Genomic DNA, 22,616 nt, shown 5'->3' on the forward strand with positions numbered 1-22,616 from the left:
TAACCAAGTTCTTTGGTTGGAGCAATGAAACAATCCCATTTATAGCTAGACTATGAAAGCCTATTTGTATTCTAATGAAACATTTTCTTACTCATTGTGTATTTTAGATGGACCATCGACGACGGCACAACTTATGGAAATCATCGATTACCAAGGTTCGTTTCATCTGTAAATAAACATAGCGAATGAAAAGAAAAAGTTTTATGATAATCATTTTTCTTTATCCTCGATGTGGGAAGGTCGAATGCGCGACTTAAACATAGAGTAACAACAGTTACCCTGACCCAGTCTCGAGTTGCCTGTGGCAGTTTGGGATATTATATAGATTATAATTGCCTGATAATTATACTGCTGATTAAGTGCTGGCTTAGCAGGAGTTCGTACCGTTTATAACGCCTTACTTAAGGGCGCTACAGCATGAGATTAGTGGGGATTGAACCGAGGACCTCATGTGTGGTGTAACAAGTGTTCTTACCACTACACCACGCTGCCGGTACGTGTCAGTTTATTCCGCAATATTTGTATTGTGACGTATTAGAAGTTGTTTTGTTATAAATCGCGTACAAAACAAAGATAAAACTTTTATAAAACTGACAATAAAGTTTTTACTGCAAAAATTCTGATAATTTTGGTAATTGTGTAAACGTTGTTACGTCACAGTGTGAACTTTAACGTTTACAAACTCTGTTACTTATTTAATTTCGTTTTTTTCTAATTTGATTAAAAAAAAATGATTAAAAATATAACAAATATAGCTAATAAAAAATTACAAAGTAAAAAAATATTTAATTTTATTATAGAAACAATCGTCAAACTTAACATTGAAAATAACTTTGAAATGGCCTATGTTAAAGCATTCAAGCAATCAAAATACGATCTAGAAATACAAAATATTTCGAATTTGGTTTCTTTGTACGAGTTTTCTGTAAAAGCAAATATGTTGGATTCGGTTTCTGGCATTCAGGTCAAAATAACTTTAATAATTCGGAAACAAAACTCAGCTAACTCCATCACAAGTCGATTCTGTAGCTGATGATCTTTATGCCCAAAAGAAATACCTGATGTCCATTCTATTTAACTCGATCGCATTTTCCTTATTTGAGGATAATAACGACCCGGACAATGATGTTAAGAAGATGGGTTTCTATCTGTCGTTAACTATTACGAAAAATACAATGATTGTTTGCCATCTTCTAAACTTAATTTTTATATTAAATATGTTTTTTTTTTTAATTTACATTTTGGTAAAAATCTACCAGTGGGGAATTCACCTGGTGTTGAGTACTCGGAAATTGTCGGGGATTTTTTTAAACTTGTCGCAAAGATTTGGAACTTTCTAAATAATTTTTTTTGATCCTAAAACTTGGCCTAATGTTAGTTTAAGTGTTTTGGTTAAACAAACCTTTGCAAGATTATGTCAAAGGTTTTTAAATATTTAAATTATTTTAATTTTTGTAGGTAAACCTTAAAAGCTTAGATATCGTTTAACTTTTAAACAAAAAGTAGCAAAATGCCACCGAAAAAAAGAAAAAAAGGTGGAATAAACAAGATAACTGGTGAACCCCGCATGACTAACGAGGAATACTACAAGAGAATAATTGGAAATTTTAACAACCCACAAGGTAATATAATGTTGATGTTAGTTTTTGTTTTACTTCCTTAAAATACTAAAGCATAATCAGCGTATACCACCAGTATAGCTTAATAAATATGAACAGTTAAGTTTGTACCTAAATGAAAACAACGAATGAACAATTTTCTTAAAACTTAATTTTTAATAAAAATTTTTCCCAGAACCACAACCTGAATCTCAAATGGGGTTACAGCAAGATCAACCAACTGGGTTTCACAAGTTTCAAAATCCGGCGTCATTGGGCGGCCCATCTACGTCACAACAACATGTAACGTCATTTGGGTCAGAAAACATGCCGTCGTTGGAAAGTCGATCTATGATATCTGTTCTATCGCCGCAAACCTTCGCTATGAATAATCTACTAGATGATATCGGCAAAGAAAATAATCCAAACCAGACAACCAATCCAACAGGTAGGTTTTACTGACACTAATATATTAATATTTGGTTGTAAGCCTTTTTAACTAATTCCTTGATATTATTTAAAAAACATTTAATTGACAAGGTCAATCCACTGGGTCACGGGTTCAAAACTTGACCTTTGACGGCTCATCTACATCACAACAACCTAATACGTCATTTGAGTCAGAAAACATAAGTTTAGATGGCCCATCTACGTCATCTGAGGTTCCCAATTCAACCTACCTCAATATTTTAACCCCAAACACGTTTATAGAAAGAATGAATGAAGACAACAACAGAATAAATAATCCACCACCAGCAATAACTATTTTAACTACCAATGTTGTAAGCCTTCCAACCCAGACACCCTATCTAACAAGTAAGTTTCAGTGACACTAATATATTAATATTTGGTTGTGGACAATTTTAATTTCAAGTAATATAGTAAGCCTACATATGGCTAGGCTTTTTTAACTTTAAAAAAGTAAGTATAAAGAACCTTTAGAACAGGCTACGTAGTTTTATAAACAATTTTTAAGAATTTGTTGTTTATAGATGTTTCTGTGACGTCACAATCAATGGAAACTATCCACTACGAAGGTTCGTTCAAACATTCGTAAAACGCATTTAATTTTAAAATTACCTAAAATTTGATTCGAGAAAAGAATTTCTAAGTGCTCAAATATTAAGCAAGTTTTTTTTATGACGTAACAAAGGTTGTTTTGTAATAATTAGTGAACAAAACAAAAATAAACTTTTATTAAACTAACAATAAAGCTTTGCCTACAAAAATGCTAATATTTTTTTTATTGAGTAAACTTTGTTACGTCACAATGTAAGCTTAGAAGTGAAAGAAAAGTTTATTATTAACGTCATTTCCTTGTTTAAAAATATTCAAAAGTTAACTTATTTAAAAATTAAATATTATTTTATTGGCAAGGTCACCAAACAACTGCGTCACTTCAACACTTGGTAATAAGTGACCAATCTACGTCACAACAATCTGTTAGATCATTTGCACCAGATAACATGCCGTCATCGGAAGTCCAGCCCACGTCACAACCAACTGTTACGTCACTGAGGCTAGATACTCCGTCAACGTTTGAAGGCCAATCTACGTCATCTGGGGTTCCCGATCCAACCTATAATGCTCAATCATCAAGATTGTCAGAGGACAACATGGAAACAAATGATCCAACGGTTAGTGACCTTGCTACCAATGTTGTCAGCCTTCCGAACCAGACAAAAAGTAAGTTAGACACCTATTTAATAATAAGGACACTTATAATTCAACCAAGTTCTTTGGTTGGAGCAATAAAACAATTCCATGTATAGCTAGACTATAAAATCTTATTTGTATTCTAATAAAACATTTTCTTACTCATTGTGTATTTTAGATGGACCATCGACGACGGCACAACTTATGGAAATCATCGATTACCAAGGTTCGTTTCATCTATCGTAAATAAACATAGCGAATGAAAAGGAAAAGTTTTATGATAATAATTTTTCTTTATCCTCGATGTGGAAAGGTCGAATGCGCGACTTAAACATAGAGTAACAACAGTTACTCAGACCCAGTCTCGAGTTGCCTGTGGCAGTTTGGGATATTATAGATTATAATTGCCCGCTAATTATGCTGCTGATTAAGTGCTGGCTCAGCAGGGGTTTATACCGTTTATAGCGCCTTACTCAAGAGCGCTACAACATGAGATTAGTGGGGATTGAACCGAGGACCTCATGTGTGGTGTAACAAGTGTTCTTACCACTACACCAAGCTGCTGGTACGTGTCAGTTTATACTGCAATATTTGTATTGTGACGTAATAGAAGTTGTTTTGTTATAAATAGCGTACACAGCAAAGATAAAACTTTTATAAAACTGACAATAAAGTTCTTACTGCAAAAATTCTGATAATTTTGTTTACTGAGTAAACTTTGTTACGTCACAATGTAAATTTTAACGTTTATAAACTCTGTTACTTATTTAATTTTGTTTTTTCTAATTTGATTAAAAAAAAATGATTAAAAATATAACAAATATAGCTAATAAAAAATTACAAAGTAAAAACATATTTAATTTTATTATAGAAACAATCGTCAAACTTAACAATGAAAATAATATTGACTCAATCTATGTTAAAGCATTCAAGCAATCAAAATACGATCCAGAAATACAAAGTATTTCGAATTTGGTTTCTTTGTACAAGTTTTCTGTAAAAGCAAATATGTTGGATTCGGTTTCTGGCATTCGGGTCAAAATAACTTCAATAATTCAAAACAAAACTCAGCTAACTGCACCAGAAGTTAAATCTGTATCTAATGATCTTCATGCCCAGAAGAAATACCTGAAGTCCATTCTATTTTACTCGATCGCATTTTCCTTATTCGAGGATAATAACGACCCGGACAATGATGTTAAGAATATGAGGTGGTGTGTTTGGGGAATAATGCTTTCAGTTCGAGAAATGTTGAAAGAAGATCAAAACATGAAAAGTGTTCTGCAGGATCACGTGATCCCACTCATACATGAACTTAAATCGAGAGTGGAAAACTTACCTGGAGTAAACGCGGAACTAAAAGTTGTTAAACTGAGTGAATGTTTAAGTCATATCGGGTATTGCGAGATGTTGGCAGATATCGACGACTTTCAAACAAATACAGAAGGGCTCGGATTGATAAATACGATCGAGAATAAACAAAAATATGAAGTTTACGGAACTCTCTTAAACAACATTGGTGCGTGGTATGGACGCAATTCTCGATACAGCGAAGCAGTTTCTAAATACACCGAAGCAATCGAAGCTTACGAACAAGTTACGGATTGGCCAAATGATGAAGTGAAACAAAGTTTTATCAAGAATACTGAAAATAACTTGAGAAGAAACAAAGAGAAAATGCAAAAATAATAAAAGTTCGGCCCAAAGTAAATGGAGTAGCACAACGATCAACTTATTTCAACCATAAAGTTTGGTTAAAAATTAATGAAATATCAGCGTGGTCGTGTTTAAATATTGACTTTTTGTCGATTATTATTTCCTAACACGTGGTTACTTTAAAATTAATTAAAACAAATTAGTTTTTGTATTTGTCACGTGATGTTCAAGTTATTTTTATTCTTATTGTAATTGCGATTATTTTGTTTGTTACGTCACATTGATTTTATTAACGTTTAATTTTTGATGATTTTTTTGGTTTTATTAAATATTTAGATTTCAAAAATAAATTAAAAAATAAATAAATATTTTTGTTTTGTTTAGTTGTTATGAATTAGTAAACATGTAAATGATTAATATAAAGTCGTCAGTAAAACAAATAGAAGAACAGCAAGCTTAACAAGAACAAATAAAACTGTTTGCAAATATTTAGAACAAACTTAGGATCAAATATTAACCATGTAAACATGGCGCAAAAAAATCAAAATTTATTTGGGAATTAAGTGGTATTTTCATTATTTAAATGGTTTTATATAGGTTTAAATACATAGAAATACTTTCTTGGTCTCACCTATAATATTTTATATTTTAGTTGTCGGCAACGTGGTGTAGTTGTCAGAACAATAACTGCACTACATGAGGTCCTGGGTTCGATCACCAGGTTCAATTTTCTTTTGCTGTAGCGTTCTTGAGTAAGGCGCTGTAAACGGTATAAACTCCTGCTGAGTCACCACTTAATCAGCAGTATAATTATCATGCAATTATAATCTATAATATCCCAAACTGTCAAAGTCGATCAAAAACTGGATCAGGGTAACTAATGTTACTCTATGTTTAGACTGTAAAGTCGACCTTTTTCATTAAAACTAAAAATAATGGGAATCGAACCAAGGATGTCATGTAGTAAAGTTAAGTGTTCTGGTCATAAAACATTTTATATGTAAAAAAAAAATAAAAAAAATTAATATAAATAATAAAATGTTGCTGGTAATATTTTGTATTTAATCTTTTTTTAATCCAATTAAAAAGCGCGCAAAAAATAAAAGTTATTATAAATGAGGATATTTAAAAAAATTAAAAAAAAACAAAATAAAGTTACTACCCTGTTTCTTGGATATTGTTATTTATTTGTTAACAGCCAGACAGTTAGACTAACAGACAGACAGACAAACAGTTAGGTTTGTAAAAATGTGAGAAGTTGTGAACTCAAGTAATATTAGGTGGTGATTTAAGAAAATGGATTCTGAATTTCTCGGTGATATTCTAGAATATTCGGTTTGTTTAAAACCTTTGGATGAACAAAACAAAGTAAACGTTTAGAACGTTATTCAATTTTAATTAAATTAATTACTTTTTAACCCTTTTTTAATTTTGTTTATCAATAAATCGAACTTAAAGGTTCTTTAGTAAAAATCTATGGCAAACACAAATATTTGTTACAATAAAAAAACTTTTAATTACCTGATTTTTGTTAATTAAACTTTACCCCTTTTTTTATAAAAAGCGTTGGGGTATAGGTTATTATTTAATCCCATCCAACCTTATTTTCTATGAAACAAATGTGTTTTTAAGGTTTCTACGAAAGATCTACTACACCAGCAGGGGGCCACCTTAGTGGTCAAAGCACTTGGGTTTACTACTTAAAGTGCTGGGTTCGATTCCCACTGATCTCATGCTGTAGCGCCCTTGAGTAAGGCGCTATAAATGGTATGAACTCCTGCTGAGCCAACACTTAATCAGCAGTATAATTGTTTGACAATTTTAATTAGTAATATCCTAAACTGGCAAATTTAACTAAAAACTGGGTTAAGGTAACAAATTCACTCTATGTTTAGGTCCAGAAGTCAGCCTTCCTTCGTCAAGGATAAATAAATAGAAAAAAAATTTGAATAAACTAAATAAAAAAATTAATTTCTAAGGTTTTGCCATGTCAGCATACTTTCTGCAAGTCATGTTTACATTCAATTGTGAGGTCACACAAGGAGCTCCGTTGTCCGGAATGTCGAGTTGTCGTGCGACAAAAAGTCGATGAGTTACCGTCGAATATTTTGTTGATTCGTTTACTGGACGGAATAAAATCACAGGAAAAAAAATTTGTCGAGAAAAAAGTGGACACTAGGAGGCATTGAGGTGGTGATGTCATATTTAAATATTGTGATGTCATAGTTTATATTTAATTGTTTAATATTTTATTAGTGTTAGTGTGAAAATAAATATTTAATGTTTTTCTTAAAGTTGAAGGAATTTTAACGGAGTCAGTTATCACCACTGGAGGTGCTAAAGATGCTGAAAAATCAGGGTTTCTCTAGAGTTCTAAGATTGTCTCGCATGAACGAACAAACAGTGAACCTGTCGTTCAAAAAGTAAAATATTTTTTGAATTTGATTTTAATTAATTAATTTTACGAAATTAAAATTAAAATAAATCTATTTACAATATTAAAAGTTGTTGATTATAATTTAATTTCTTCAAGTTATAATAAAAATGGGTAATAAGGAAATGAGAACAACTTATAATCTCCTGTATAACTTCCTCTTATTAACCTAATCATAACTTTACTAAACACTTCAATAATTCAATAAAAAAACTTTAATAAACTTTAATAGCCTATATTAATATCAATTGCATATACTAGTTGCAAAATAGAGTATTTAAAACAGGCAATTAAATTATTACAAATAAAAAATTTTAACTTATTTTTAGTTTTGCTTTGGTCCATCTCGCAAGTGAATCTTCATCGAGAATAATTATGGAAAAACTTCCCCAGAAAGAACTGCATGGGCAAAGTCCTGTGGTTACTCCGTGCAACCGACAGAGTCTTAACCAATTTGAACAACAATCAAAAGCTCGTGAGTATAAAAAAAAAAGGGAAATTTAACTGGAATCTTAAAGTTAATTTTTTTTGGGGTTTAAATTTTTGAAATGTCTGTTGTTTTGGGTGCTTGTATTATTACGTTATTTGAACCTTAAAAAAAATAAATTTTTATTGTTTAAATAGGCTTCAGTAATTTTTACTTCAGTTTGTGGTTGAAAATTGTTTATTTTCATTAATTCTTTTTAATCAAAACTAGGGATGGGCTGAAATCCAAATTACTCGGATTAGACGAGCCGGAGTATTTTGTCGCGATACTCGGCCGAGTCCGAGTACTCGGTTATGACGTCATTTAAACGTATATAACTGTTCACGATAAATCTTTCCCGCATAATTTTAAAACTGCAAAATTTGCCAAAAAACACGTATTTATGGATTATAAAAGGTTTAACGTTGGCAAAACTACTTACCGCTGATAGCAATATCATTTTAAGTCCAAACGAAAATGTTTAAGTCTTAAATTTATTATGCGTAAAATTTAGTAAAAAAGTGTAGTAAAAAGTGTATTAGTTGTGCAATTGTTGCTTAAATAACGTAATATAAGAGTAGATTTGAGAGTAGATTATAAATTATTGGAAAAAGGCAAACCTCGTGTTTTTTCTTGTTTAGTAAATCGTATACGATCTTAAATGACAAATTATTACTCAATGTCCGAGTACTAAAAAATGCTCGACGAGCACGAGTATTAAAATATGCTTAATACTCGGGCCGAGTACTCGGACTCGGATTCGTTTGGCCTATCCCTAATCAAAACATGATTAAAATTAAAACAAAATCCTGCTAACCAGGCCATACAGGACAATACAGTTACCACACAAGATATAACATAAAATGTGGAATTCACGTAGACTGTGTTTTTGTATTAGGGCAACTGAGGGCATTTCCTAGAAGAAGTTTAGGGCTGGGTTAATAGAAAGTGTCCCATTGTCGATATTTTGTCTTTATTTAATGACAGCTAAAAACACTCAACGCATCTTGTCTAGTCTTGTGTGGTAATTAGTGGGACTCAACAAAACTTAAATATTTTTTTAAATTTGAGGATAAACTTTTTTTTTAAATCTGGCGGAAGTGGGAATGCCCCTAGCCCGAAACCCCAACCAGCTCCCCAAGTGACCCCTTCTTTCTCCCAGCAAACTCGAAGCCTTCCTCCCCCACAACTTACCTTCTCTAACCCCCCTGCACAGACTTCTATATTGGGGAATCCACCCTTGTTTGCCCCAAGAGGACCCCCACCCCCGTTCCCGCCTCCTTTCTGTAAGTTTTCAGTAATTAAAATTTTTTGCTAACTTTAAAAGGATTTTAAATGTTTTTATTTTTAAATAGTTTACTTTAATTAAAATGTTATTTTTGTGAATATATTTTAAATTTTTTTATATTACTTTTAATTTTATTTTTTTAACTTTCAGCTCAAGTTGCAATCGTGGCTTCGGCGAGAGCCGCAACAATCCGGGGATTCCCCCCAATGCAGATTCCACCCCCAAGGATAAACATTTCACCTGGGATTCCACCTCCAGGTCTTCCTCCAAGAATGGTGAGGGATATAAATATGTGGGAAATAAATAGGAGGAATTATTTTAAGAAATATAAATACCAGGGAATATTTTAAGAGAAAAAAAAGGGGGATATAAATATCAGGGACTTTTTAAGGGATTTAAAAAAGAGGGATTATTTTAAGGGATATAAATCTTTTTATTAATTTAATTTTTATTTTGAAAAATTTTTAGACTCCCCCACCAGGGTTATTCCCCCCAGCTTCGATGCTTGCCCCACCCCCCAGGATCCCCCCTCCATTTGCCCCAGATGCCTCGCATCTTGGTTCCACCACCCGGGGTTCGACTTCCACCTCCCCCAGCATCTTATATATCCCAGCTTGTTGGACAAATTCCACCCCCAATTGTTCCACAACAAAGTAAAAAAATATTTCTCTTTTTTTTTAAATTAGGGTAAACACTTTTTTAATTAAAATTTAATTTAATTTTTTTTTTTTCAAAATTCAAGTAAACACTTTTTTTAAATTTTATTTTAAAAATTCTTAAAATATTTTTTAGGCCTGCAACAACAAAATGAGGATTTTTCTCGAGGAAGATCTCAGTCTCCTCCTCTCTCTGATGGTGATGTAGAGGAGATCATGACGAGGAATCGAGTTGTTTCCAGCTCCGCGATCTCAAGAGCAGTTTCCGATGCAAGTTCAGGTAAAACACTTTGTCGGAAATAACTAAAAGTTTGCCAAGGCCAAAACATTGCTTTAGCTTTCTTATTTAACTTGCTTAAACTTTAATTTTAAACGACCTAATTGATTAATTATTAATTAATTTTTGGCACTACATCTTCTTAAAACCTTGGCTTAAAAACTTGAATATTTGTCAGGTGATTATGGAAGTGCGATAGAAACACTGGTGACAGCAATTTCATTGATCAAACAATCAAAAGTTGCAAGCGATGAACGGGCAAAAGTTTTGATCGGATCTCTACAGGATTGTTTGCATGGCATCGAGGAGAAATCCTTCGGATCAGGGACACAGTAAGTATCTTTACACTAGGTGTCCTACTTGTCATAAGTTTTGTTGGTGATTATACAGCATGCTAGCAGTAAGAATTAAACCCAGGATCTCAGGTCTTACTCAAGAATGCTACAGCATGCCAGCAGTGGAAATTAAACCCAGGATCTAAGTCTTACTTAAGTATGCTACAACATGCCAGCAGTGAGAATCAAACCAAGGAACTCAAGGATGCTACAGCATGCCAGCAGTGAAAATTAAACCCAGGATTTCAAGTCTTACTTAAGTATGCTACAACATGCCAGCAGTGAGAATCAAACCAAGGAACTCAAGGATGCTACAACATGCCAGCAGTGAAAATTAGACCCAGGATCCCAGGTCTTACTCAAGGATGCTACAACATGCCAGCAGTGAAAATTAAACCCAGGATTTCAAGTCTTACTCAAGGATGCTACAACATGCCAGCAGTGGAAATTAAACCCAGGATCTCAGGTCTTACTTAAGAATGCTACAACATGTCAGCAGTGAAAATTAAACCCAGGATTTCAAGTCTTACTCAAGGATGCTACAACATGCCCGCAGTGGAAATTAAACCCTGGATCTCAGGTCTTACTTAAGAATGCTACAACATGCCAGCAGTGAAAATTAAACCCAGGATTTCAAGTCTTACTCAAGGATGCTACAACATGCCAGCAGTGGAAATTAAACCCTGGATCTCAGGTCTTACTTAAGAATGCTACAACATGCCAGCAGTGAAAATTAAACCCAGGATTTCAAGTCTTACTCAAGGATGCTACAACATGCCAGCAGTGGAAATTAAACCCTGGATCTCAGGTCTTACTCAAGGATGCTACAACATGCCAGCAGTGAAAATTAAACCCAGGATTTCAAGTCTTACTCAAGGATGCTACAACATGCCAGCAGTGAAAATTAAACCCAGGATCTCAGGTCTTACTCAAGGATGCTACAACATGCCAGCAGTGGAAATTAAAACCTGGAAATCAGGTCTTACTTAAGAATGCTACAACATGCCAACAGTGAAAATTAAACCCAGGATTTCAAGTCTTACTCAAGGATGCTACAACATGCCAGCAGTGAAAATTAAACCCAGGATTTCAAGTCTTACTTAAGTATGCTACAACATGCCAGCAGTGAGAATCAAACCAAGGAACTCAAGGATGCTACAACATGCCAGCAGTGAAAATTAAACCCAGGATTTCAAGTCTTACTCAAGGATGCTACAACGTGCCAGCAGTGAAAATTAAACCCAGGATTTCAAGTTTTACTCAAGGATGCTACAACATGCCAGCAGTAGGAATCAAACCCTCAATATAAAAATTGTCTAAAAAATGCTTTAAATTTTTTTTAGGAGAAAACGTAATCGTTCTCGTGATCGTGAAGAGCGACCCCGTCATCGTGAATCAAAATCTCGTCGCCGTGATCGTGATAGATCTCGCTCACGTGATCGATATGATGAGCGTGACTATCGCGATCGGAGCAGGGATCGTGACAGTGGTGGCGGTTACTCACGCCACTCTGACCGTGACCGCCATCGCCGTTGAACTGTCACAAATTGGTTATAACCTTAATTTCTCTTTTATAAATAGGTTACAACTTCAATTCTTCTTCCGCAGCTGGGTTACAACTTCAATTTTGTGTAATTAACACTTTTAAACACAACTGAGTTATAACCTTTGTTTATCTTAAAGTTGGTTCAAAAATAATGTTTTTATTTTAATTGTAAAACTGCCAGTTATCATGGAAATTGGTTTTACTTGTACAGGAATTGTTTCTGTTCTTTATTAATAAACCAAAATAAAGTTAAAACAATGAGAATTAAACAGTTAATATTATATGGTAGATATTAACTTGGATGCTGGTAAACATAAGTTTAATTATAAATGAAGTTTGATTCTTGTAGTAAAGTGTTAAGACAGCAACCAAGTTTTATTTATTGAAACAGAAAAAATAGCAAGTTAAATTATTTTCGCTAAATCGGTATTTTTGTCTGCCGCTAGTGGGCGATGAAGTTGTATACGCTTTTATAAAGCCATCTCATAAGCACATTAGACTAATTTAAACTTTAAAATTATTGTTGTTTATTACAAAAAAAAATTCGAAGCTTATCAATTTTGTAATATTAAATGATCTCAAAATCTTGAATACATATTATTTATTGACATTGTTCTATTAAATATAATCGTATATTAAGAATTCATTTACTTTGTTTAAATATTTTAATTCTTTTTCTTTTACAATATATGAAGAATACAATGACGACATTATTTTAGCATATTTTTGCCTACTGATTAAATGAAGGTATTTTTTAAAAGCAAACAAGGTTATTTCATAAGCAAGCTCAATTAAAGTATGTGCAAACATAACAAATATATTTTAATTATTACCATAAAGTTGCATGATGGTTTGCAAGGTGAAGACAATAGAACTAGAAAATTCGTTTTCTTTAGCTTTAATTCAGTTCTACAAGATACCTAAATTTAGTTCTTTGTACAACTAATTTAAAATTTTGAGTTAATTAACATTTCTTATAATCATTTAAGTTTACGTTTTCTAACTTTTTAAAATAAGTTTATTTAGCTATTGAACATACTAATATTTTGTAAAAACTTTAAAACAATGGCGGATGATGACGTAACACTACGAAATGACGACGCAAGACAGCTTTGATATATAATTGTAAAAAGTAACGGTTAGGTAAAGAGAATTACTAATCTGACAAAATGCCAAAAGAATGGAAACAACGCAAAAACAGTAAACCTTACATCAGAGACCCAAATTTCTGGAAGAAAAGCGAAGAATTTGGAATAAGTAAAGGTAAGTGTTAATATTGACAAGTTAAAGTTAGATGAACTATAATAAAATATTTATTAGGAGCACAATCTACGTCATCACAACCTGGTACGTCAAGGGTAGATCAATCTACGTCATCACAACCTGTTACGTCAATGGTACCCCAATCTACGTCATCACAACCTGGTACGTCAATGGTAGACCAATCTACGTCATCACAAATTGAAACGCCACGTGATTTTCTTCTTTTATTATCGCCAAGTGCTTTAAGTGATCTTTTTGAAAATATACCAACAGATCCCATTCCTCCCCAAAGTAAGTTGTATTTAAAGAACAACTACATTGGATTTTTACTTTTAAAATTGATATAACAGAATATTGAAATTTTTTTATTTTTATTATATTTATATATTATATATCTTCACAGCAAACTTCCGCATAAAAAGGTCTTAATATTGGTAAAATGGAATTTCGTTTAAATTTTTTGTTTTCTTTCTGTAAAAATTTTTTAAATCGAAACAATATATCTAGGTCAAAGTAATAAAGTAATATAACTGGGTCTTATAGGGGTCTTAACTGGGTATAACTGGGTCTTAAAGGGGTCTTAACTGGGTATAACTGGGTCTTAAAGGGGTCTTAACTGGGTATAACTGGGTATAACTGGGTCTTAACTGGGTATAACTGGGTCTTAACTGGGTATAACTGGGTATAACTGGGTATAACTGGGTCTTAACTGGGTATAACTGGGTATAACTGGGTATAACTGGGTCTTATAGGGGTCTTAACTGGGTATAACTGGGTCTTAAAGGGGTCTTAACTGGGTATAACTGGGTCTTAAAGGGGTCTTAACTGGGTATAACTGGGTCTTAACTGGGTATAACTGGGTCTTAACTGGGTATAACTGGGTCTTAACTGGGTATAACTGGGTCTTAACTGGGTATAACTGGGTCTTAACTGGGTATAACTGGGTATAACTGGGTATAACTGGGTCTTAACTGGGTATAACCGGGTATAACTGGGTATAACTGGGTCTTAACTGGGTATAACTGGGTTTTAACTGGGTATAACTGGGTCTTAACTGGGTATAACTGGGTCTTAACTGGGTATAACTGGCTCTTAACTGGGTATAACTGGGTATAACTGGGTATAACTGGGTCTTAACTGGGTATAACTGGGTATAACTGGGTATAACTGGGTCTTATAGGGGTCTTAACTGGGTATAACTGGGTCTTAAAGGGGTCTTAACTGGGTATAACTGGGTCTTAAAGGGGTCTTAACTGGGTATAACTGGGTCTTAAAGGGGTCTTAACTGGGTATAACTGGGTCTTAACTGGGTATAACTGGGTCTTAACTGGGTATAACTGGGTATAACTGGGTCTTAACTGGGTATAACTGGGTATAACTGGGTATAACTGGGTCTTAACTGGGTCTTAACTGGGTATAACTGGGTCTTAACTGGGTATAACTGGGTCTTAACTGGGTATAACTGGGTCTTAACTGGGTCTTAACTGGGTATAACTGGGTCTTAACTGGGTATAACTGGGTATAACTGGGTATAACTGGGTCTTAACTGGGTATAACTGGGTCTTAACTGGGTATAACTGGGTCTTAACTGGGTATAACTGGGTCTTAACTGGGTATAACTGGGTCTTAAAGGGGTCTTAACTGGGTATAACTGGGTCTTAACTGGGTATAACTGGGTCTTAAAGGGGTCTTAACTGGGTATAACTGGGTATAACTGGGTCTTAACTGGGTATAACTGGGTCTTAACTGGGTATAACTGGGTATAACTGGGTCTTAACTGGGTCTTAACTGGGTATAACTGGGTCTTAACTGGGTCTTAAAGGGGTCTTAACTGGGTCTTAACTGGGTATAACTGGGTATAACTGGGTCTTAACTGGGTCTTAACTGGGTCTTAACTGGGTATAACTGGGTCTTAAAGGCCGCACTTTTAAATTCGGAATCAGCAAATAAGAAAATAATAAAGAAAACTTATCTGTAGTTTTATAAATAGAAATTTAAACTGATTGTTATTCATAGATGTGTTTATGACGTCACAACTTATGGAAATCATCGAATACGAAGGTTCGTTTAAACATTCGTAATTTTGGTTTTTGTATAAATTAAAAAAACTAAAATAAAAAAATTCCAATATGATAATTGGGGTCAAACCATACCACGATTCTGGTATTGTGACGTAATATAAATTGTTTTGTTATAAATCGCGTACACAGTAAAGATAAAACTTTTATAAAACTGACAATAAAGTTTTTAGTGCAAAACGTCTGATAATTTTGTTTAGTGAGTAAACTTTGTTACGTCACAATGTAAACTTTAACGTTTATAAACTCTGTTACTTATTTAAATTTAAATCATTAAAAATAATCCAAAAAAAGTAATAAAAAATCCCATATTATTTAAAAACTATTTAATTTTTTTATAGAAATAATCGCCAAACTTCGCATTGAAAAACATTCTGACTTTGCCTATGTTAAAGCATTAAAGCAATCAAAATACGATCCAGAAATACAAAGTATTTCGAATTTGGTTTCTTTGTACGAGTTTTCTGTAGAAGCAAATATTTTGGATTCGGTTCCTGGCATTTGGGTCAAAATAACTTTAATAATTCGAAACAAAACACAGCTAACTGCATCAGAAGTTAAATCTGTATCTTATGATCTTCATGCCCAGAAGAAATACCTGAATTCCATTTTATTTTACGCGATCGCATTTTCCTTATTCGAGGATAATAACGACCCGGACAATGATGTTAAGAATATGAGGTTGTGTGTTTATGGGATAAGTGTTTCAGTTCAAGAATTGTTAAAGGAAGATCAAAACATGAAAAGTGTTGTACAGTATCACGTGATCCCACTCATGCATGAACTTAAATCAAGAGTGGAAGACTTACCTGGAGTAAACACCAAACTAAAAGTTGTTTAACTGAGTGAATGTTTAAGTCATATCGGGTATTGCGAGATGTTGGCAGATATCGACAACTTTCAAACATATACAGAAGGGCTCAGATTGATGAATACGATCGAGAATAAACAAAAATATCAAGTTTACGGACATCTCTTAAACAACATTGGTGCGTGGTATGGACGCAATTCTCAATACAGCGAAGCAGTTTCTAAATTCACCGAGGCAATCGAAGCTTACAAACAAGCTACTGATTGGTTAAATGATGTAGTGAAACAAAGTTTTATCAACATAACTGAAAATAAATTGAGAATCAGCAAAGAGAAAATGAAATAAAGTAAAAGTTCGGCTCAAAGTAAATCGAGTAGCACAACGATCAACTTATTTCAACCATAAAGTTTGGTTAAAAATTAATGAAATATCAGCGTGGTCGTGTTTAAATATTGACTTTTTGTCGATTATTATTTCCTAACACGTGGTTACTTTAAAATTAATTAAAACAAATAAGTTTTTGTATTTATCACGTGATGTTCAAGTTATTTGTAATAATATTGTAAATGCGATTATTCTTTTTGTGACGTCACATTGGTTTTATTAACGTTTATTTTTTGATGATTTTTTTGGTTTTATTAAATATTTAGATTTTAAAAATAAATTAAAAAATAATTAAATATTTTTGTTTTGTTTAGTTGTTATGAATTAGTAAACACTTAAAAGATTAATATAAAGTCATCAGTAAAACAAATAGAAGAACAGCAAGCTTAACAAGAACAAATGAAACTGTTTGCAAATACTTGAACAAACTTACGATCAAATATTAACCATGTAAACATGGCGCGAAAAAATCAAAATTTATTTGGGAATTAAGTGAATTTTTGTATTATTTAAATGGTTTTATATTGGTTTAAATACATAGAAATACTCTTTTAACCTCACCTATAATATTTTATATCCTAATTGTCGGCAGCGTGGTGTCTACAGAACTTCTGAGCGTTATCTTAAAGTTGGTAACTTGAGTCAAAAATAATGTTTTTATTTTAATTGTAAAACTGCCAGTTATCATAGAAATTGGTTTTACTTGTACAGAAATTGTTTCTGTTCTTTATTAATAAACCAAAATATAGTTAAAAACTTATACCGAATCAGTTAGTTTTGTATATTAAACCAAGAAATAATCTTATCACTAGGTTAAATTATACAATTTCCATGTCGCCCCTTTAATGGGCGATTTGCCTAAAAAGGTGAACACAACAGCTACCAATGATGTGTTATAATAATACAATTGTTTATTAAACCTACTAAATTGTTGGTATCTTAGTTAAAACAACATTATTTAGGTAAGTGATACATTTTGTTTGGATAAAACATAATTATACTACGGTCCTCCTACACCACACTTGAGGTCGTGGGTGCTGTAGCGCCCCTGAGTATAAATGGTATAAACTCCTGCTGAGCCAGAACTTAATCAGCAGCGTAATTATCGGGCAATTATAATCTATAATATCCCGAACTTCCACAGGCAACTCGAGACTGGGCCAGAGTAACTGATGTAACCCTATGTTTAAGTCGCGCATTCAACTTTCTTATGTCGAGGATAAAGAAATATACTAAAAAAAACTGCTTATAAGTTGAAGCAAATAGTCAACACAAGTTGACATCGTTCCAGGGTTTTACTAGAAGAACCAACAAACCTTATTTAACTTGTTTTGTATTAATTTGAATACATAAAAATCTTTTCTTAGCCTCATAAGATCTTATATTTTAATTATAGTTTAAAACAGTCTACCCACTACTCAACGTTTTAGTAATATTCAGGAATTAAATATCACATGATAAGGTTTATTGTGACGCAAAAGTATTAGTGGTTGTTAGGTTTTTTATTGTGTTAGTTTTAATAATTTTTGTTGTAAATAAAATGTAGATTGAGGACAAACAGTTTATTTTTGTTTTATTAAAGTTGGCGCATCAAAATATTTAGAGCAAATGAATATTTTCGGAGCCGATTTAAAACTTTATTATATTTTTAATGTTAGCGAATCTCTATAACAACGTACACATTTAATTTTTCATCCAAAAGAAAAAGGTTTTGTTGAGTTACCTTTTCAAAAGCAATCGTATGTCGGGAATTTAGCGTTAACAAAATATTTTGTTTTTTGTCGCGCACTTGAGCCTAGCCACGCTGTCTTCTTATTATTGTCTTTTAACAAAAACAAAAAACACAATTTGCTTCGGTGGTTGGATATTTTAAAACACAAAATTATTTGATTTTTACATTTGAACGAGTTTAAAATCGGTTGCTTTAACAACCAGTTGTGCGCATAGCAGACATGTGCACTTGACGGCCATTGTTAACCTCGGCGCTACTTACTGAGGGGTTGGGCAAGTGAGGTGGTGGATTAAGTTAATTTAAATGGTTAGGGCAAGGATATACTTTAAAGATAATAGAAGTAAAAACACAGTGATAATATTTGAAGTTGAAAAGTTTTCTAAAAACAAAACCGCAAAGAATTTGTGAAATTAGTTTAAATAATTTAAAATATTTTGATTTACTATCGTTCATTTTATTGAAACTTTTTAAAAACTTTTACTTGTAATTTTCCGTAACTGTAAAGGTAACATTATAGGTTGTGACGTCACAAATTCGTTGTTCTTATCGTTCAATAACGAACTATATTCAATTAAATTGGTCACGTGATCACGGTATGGTGACGTAGTTGGCAACCTGATGCCGATGTTTTCGCGAATTATTTCAAAGAAATGTTGTTACTGTAACGTAATCGTTTTTATGTCTAAAGCCTGGAGGTTTCAAGTGTTTTATATTAAGGTATTTTACCCTTGGTGTATTTTTATTGTAGTATTACCTTCTTTTTTACCATAATTTGTTGCCCTGAATCTAATTAGACCTTCGAATATTGTCGCGCGGTAAAAAATCAGTTCTGGCTAGGTAACGAGTCTGTGTGTACGTACTGTAAACTATGGTTTCGTAATACGAATTTAGTTAACAAGCGAGATTTAGTTAAACACTTGGCTTTAATTCACTTAATATCTTTAGATTGTTATTAACTTGGTTGCTGGTAAACACAGGTTCGATTATTTTTAGTAAATTTCTAGCAATATAAATTAATTTGATTCTTGTAATAAAGTGTTAAGACAGCAACCAAGTCTTATTTATTGAAACAGCAGCATGGAAAATCCACGAAGAAAAATAGCAAGTTAATTTGTTTTCGCTTAATCGGTATTTTTGTTTGCCGCTAGTGGGCGGTGGGATTTTAAGTTTTTTTTTTCTAGTTTAGAATTGGTTGAACAGTCCGGTAGTGTGGCGAACAGGTCATGGCGTCGGACTACGAGCCGAAAAGTTCCGAGTTTGAGCTGCACCATTGCCACACAATTTGCCCTTAAGCCAGGCGTTTACGGATAGCTCATAACACGTCAAAAACAGCACACTCTGTACAATAAAAAATATAAAACCTATCACCTTAAGGTGATATGAAAAAAAAAATTAGCTGAACAGATTTACCAAGATTAGGTATTTGTAGTTAATTTAAAGTTTTGAGTTAATTAACATTTCTTTTAAATATTTAAGTTCACGTTTTCTAACTTTTTAAAATAAGTTTATTTAGCTATTGAACATATTATGATTTTGTGAAAACTTTAAAACAATGGCGGATGATGACGTAACAGCGGTGAACAATGACGTAACAATAGTAAATGACGACCCAAGACAGATTTTTTATTGCACAACATGCATCCAAAACAATCATAAGTAATTTATTTTAAATTTTGTTAGTTTAATTAAAACATATGAAAAATTTAGTTTCTAAAAATCGTTTTTTTCTTAGGGAAATTGAATTTTACATCGAACATGCAGGTAATGACGTCACTTTATTGAATGTATTAATAATAACTAAGTTAACTTTTATCAAATATAAACTAAAATATTTAATAGATCAAGTTACCAACCAAACCCGAGGTCATGAACCTGAACACGGCGTTCAAGCCGACGACGTGACGTCATCACCCACGTCACAATCGAGTCTTCCAAAAGTTAAAACTACTGGTTAGTAGTTAAATCGTAACTAAAAAAAAAATGATATATTGTTTAAAAAAATGCCAACTTACTTAGATCACGTGACCCAACAAACTTTAGGTTCGAAACTCTTTCAGTCTGACAACGTGACGTCATCAACTACGTCACTATCAACAAGAACGTCGCAATTAAGCCTGACTAGTCCACAAGCTAAAACAACTGGTAAGTAGTAGATATATAATAACTGAATAAAATAATGTTTATTGAAAATATTACCAGCTATGGTTTTGGGTTTGATTCCCGTTGCTTCCATGTTTTAAACATTTATTAGTAAGCTGTTAAAACAATTGAATTTAGTACTCGTGTAGTTTAAAGTGTTATATAGAAGAGTTTTGTAATTTTGTAAGTGATGTATATATCACGTTAGTATGGTTAACATCACAAAATGGTTTTAAAACCTTTAAAAAATGTCTGTGGTACTTACAATTTAATTTTTTTTAAATGTTTAAAATGATGAACACTAGAAACCAGGTTACCATATTTTTAGTGTGATGTAGAAAGTACTTAGTAGCATAGTGAATGTATACAAGCTAGTACTTTCTACGTCATCACAAACAGAGCTTCCCTTTTCTTTTAAATAATTTTTTTTTAAAGTTGTATAAATTATTTTAAGTTGAAACCATTTTTGTGTTCAGTGACACCAACTTTATCAATTTTTAAGTAAAAAAAACGTTTTACTAATTTATACAATAATGTTCATGGTTTTGTAAATACCTAATTTGTCAATTTATTTTATAGATGTGTCTATGACGTCACAAAAACTCATGGAAATTATCGAATACGAAGGTTTGTCTTAATATTTTCCTCTTTTTAGTTTTAAAATTATTTAAACTTGAAAAATGAATTGCATTTAATAAATAACTTGTATTATAAACTTTGCAAAGCAATAAAACTAGGTTTTATGACAATAATTAGAGTCATTTCATACCAAGATCTTTGTATTGTGACGTAACAGAAGTTGTTTTGTTATAAATCGCGTACACAGTAAAGTAAAAACTTTTATAAAACTGACAACAAAGTTCTTACTGCAAAAATTCTGATAATTTTGTTTACTGAGAAAACTTTGTTACGTCACAATGTAAATTTTAGGTTAATCAACTTTGTTACTTATTTAATTTTAAATTTCGTTTTAAATTTTTAATTGAGCTAATAAAAAATTATATATTATTTCGAAAATATTTAATTTTACTATAGAAATAATCGCCAAACTTCGCATTGAAAAAAATTCTGACCTTGCCTATGTTAAAGCATTAAAGCAATCAAAATACGATCTAGAAATACAAAGTATTTCGAATTTGGTTTCTTTGTACAAGTTTTCTGTAGAAGCAAATATGTTGGATTCGGTTTCTGACATTCGGGTCAAAATAACTTTAATAATTCGAAACAAAACTCAGCTAACTGCACCAGAAGTTAAATCTGTATCTAATGATCTTCGTACCCAGAAGAAATACCTGAAGTCCATTCTATTTAACTCGATCGCATTTTCCTTATTAGAGGATAATAAAAACCCGGACAATGATGTTAAGAATATGAGGTGGTGTGTTAGAAGAATAAATGATTCAGTTAAAGAAATGTTGAAGGAAGATCAAAACATGAAAAGTGTTGCACAACATCACGTGATCCCACTCATGCATGAACTTAAATCAAGAATGAAAAACTTACCTGGAGTAGATGAGGAACTAAAAATTGTTCAACTGAGCAAATGTTCGGGTCATATCGGGTATTGCGAGGCGTTGACAGGTATCGACAACTTTCAAACAAATACAGAGGGGCTTAGATTGATGAATACGATCGGGAATAAACAAAAATATAATGTTTACGGAATCCTCTTAAACAACATTGGTGCCTGGTATGGACGCAATTCTCGATACAGCAAAGCAGTTTCCAAATACACCGAGGCAATCGAAGCTTACAAACAAGCTACTGATTGGCCAAACGATAAAGAAAAACAGAGTTATATCGATAATTCTGAAACTAACTTGATGGGAATCGAAAAGAAAATTTAAAAAAAGTAAAAGTTCGGCCCAAAGTAAATCGAAAATGCGAATATTTTGTTTGTGACGTCACATTAATTTTATTAACGTTTAATTTTTCATGATTTTTTTGGTTTTATTAAATATTTAGATTTCGAAAACAAAATAAAAATAATTAAATATTTTAAGTTTGTTTAGTTGTTATGAATTAGTAAACACTTAAAAGATTAATATAAAGTTATCAGTAAAACAAATAGAAGAACAGCAAGCTAAACAAGAACAAATAAAACTGTTTGCAAATAGAACAAACTTACGATCAAATATTAACCATGTAAACATGGCGATTCAAAATTTATTTGAGAATTAAGTGGTTTTTGTATTACTTAAATGGTTTTATATTGGTTTAAATACATAGAAATACTCTGTGGTCTCACCTATAATTTTTTATAGTTGTCGGCAGCGTGGTGTAGTGGTCAAATACTT

General features: G+C 32.4%; 2 protein-coding genes across 4 annotated transcripts; both read left to right on the forward strand.

The window, feature by feature from the left end:
• The first annotated feature begins 6,117 nt into the window (after nt 1-6,117).
• LOC145763902 (cleavage and polyadenylation specificity factor subunit 7-like) lies at nt 6,118-12,442 on the forward strand. Of its 3 annotated transcripts, XM_082575456.1 has the most exons (10): nt 6,118-6,278; nt 6,543-6,677; nt 6,890-7,100; nt 7,206-7,333; nt 7,674-7,819; nt 8,905-9,096; nt 9,249-9,373; nt 9,567-9,751; nt 9,891-10,034; nt 10,210-10,348. In XM_082575456.1, exons 4-9 carry the CDS (start codon nt 7,254-7,256, stop codon nt 9,907-9,909), a joined length of 747 nt encoding a protein of 248 aa, XP_082431582.1. In that variant the 5' UTR covers nt 6,118-6,278; nt 6,543-6,677; nt 6,890-7,100; nt 7,206-7,253; the 3' UTR covers nt 9,910-10,034; nt 10,210-10,348. The 3 variants fall into 3 exon arrangements, with proteins under 3 accessions (XP_082431582.1, XP_082431581.1, XP_082431583.1); XM_082575455.1 differs by lacking the exon at nt 6,543-6,677; XM_082575457.1 differs by lacking the exons at nt 6,118-6,278; nt 6,543-6,677; nt 6,890-7,100; ... (1 more) ...; nt 7,674-7,819; nt 8,905-9,096 and adding an exon at nt 11,710-12,442 and having other exon boundaries at nt 10,210-10,363.
• A 6,898-nt stretch (nt 12,443-19,340) lies between these two features.
• LOC145753938 (uncharacterized) lies at nt 19,341-22,313 on the forward strand. Its single transcript, XM_082570481.1, has 7 exons — nt 19,341-19,599; nt 19,694-19,836; nt 19,913-19,941; nt 20,020-20,130; nt 20,197-20,322; nt 20,899-20,946; nt 21,355-22,313. Exons 2-7 carry the CDS (start codon nt 19,733-19,735, stop codon nt 22,164-22,166), a joined length of 1,230 nt encoding a protein of 409 aa, XP_082426607.1. The 5' UTR covers nt 19,341-19,599; nt 19,694-19,732; the 3' UTR covers nt 22,167-22,313.
• The last annotated feature ends 303 nt before the right edge of the window (nt 22,314-22,616 follow it).

Source organism: Corella eumyota, chromosome 1 (assembly GCF_963082875.1).
Source record: "Corella eumyota chromosome 1, kaCorEumy4.1, whole genome shotgun sequence".
Classification (NCBI taxonomy): domain Eukaryota; kingdom Metazoa; phylum Chordata; class Ascidiacea; order Phlebobranchia; family Corellidae; genus Corella; species Corella eumyota.

What these genes read in the sequence shown, in the direction of transcription:
- LOC145763902 (XM_082575456.1), top strand. Translation starts at nt 7,254, where the DNA reads ATGCTGAAAAATCAGGGTTTCTCTAGAGTTCTAAGATTGTCTCGCATG. An exon ending in TGAACAACAATCAAAAGCTC is followed by an intron (nt 7,820 to 8,904) that starts GTGAGTATAAAA and finishes TTTTTAAATCTG; the next exon opens with GCGGAAGTGGGAATGCCCCT. An exon ending in CAGGTCTTCCTCCAAGAATG is followed by an intron (nt 9,374 to 9,566) that starts GTGAGGGATATA and finishes AAAAATTTTTAG; the next exon opens with ACTCCCCCACCAGGGTTATT.
- LOC145753938 (XM_082570481.1), top strand. Translation starts at nt 19,733, where the DNA reads ATGGCGGATGATGACGTAACAGCGGTGAACAATGACGTAACAATAGTA. An exon ending in TGCATCCAAAACAATCATAA is followed by an intron (nt 19,837 to 19,912) that starts GTAATTTATTTT and finishes TTTTTTTCTTAG; the next exon opens with GGAAATTGAATTTTACATCG. An exon ending in ATTTTACATCGAACATGCAG is followed by an intron (nt 19,942 to 20,019) that starts GTAATGACGTCA and finishes AATATTTAATAG; the next exon opens with ATCAAGTTACCAACCAAACC.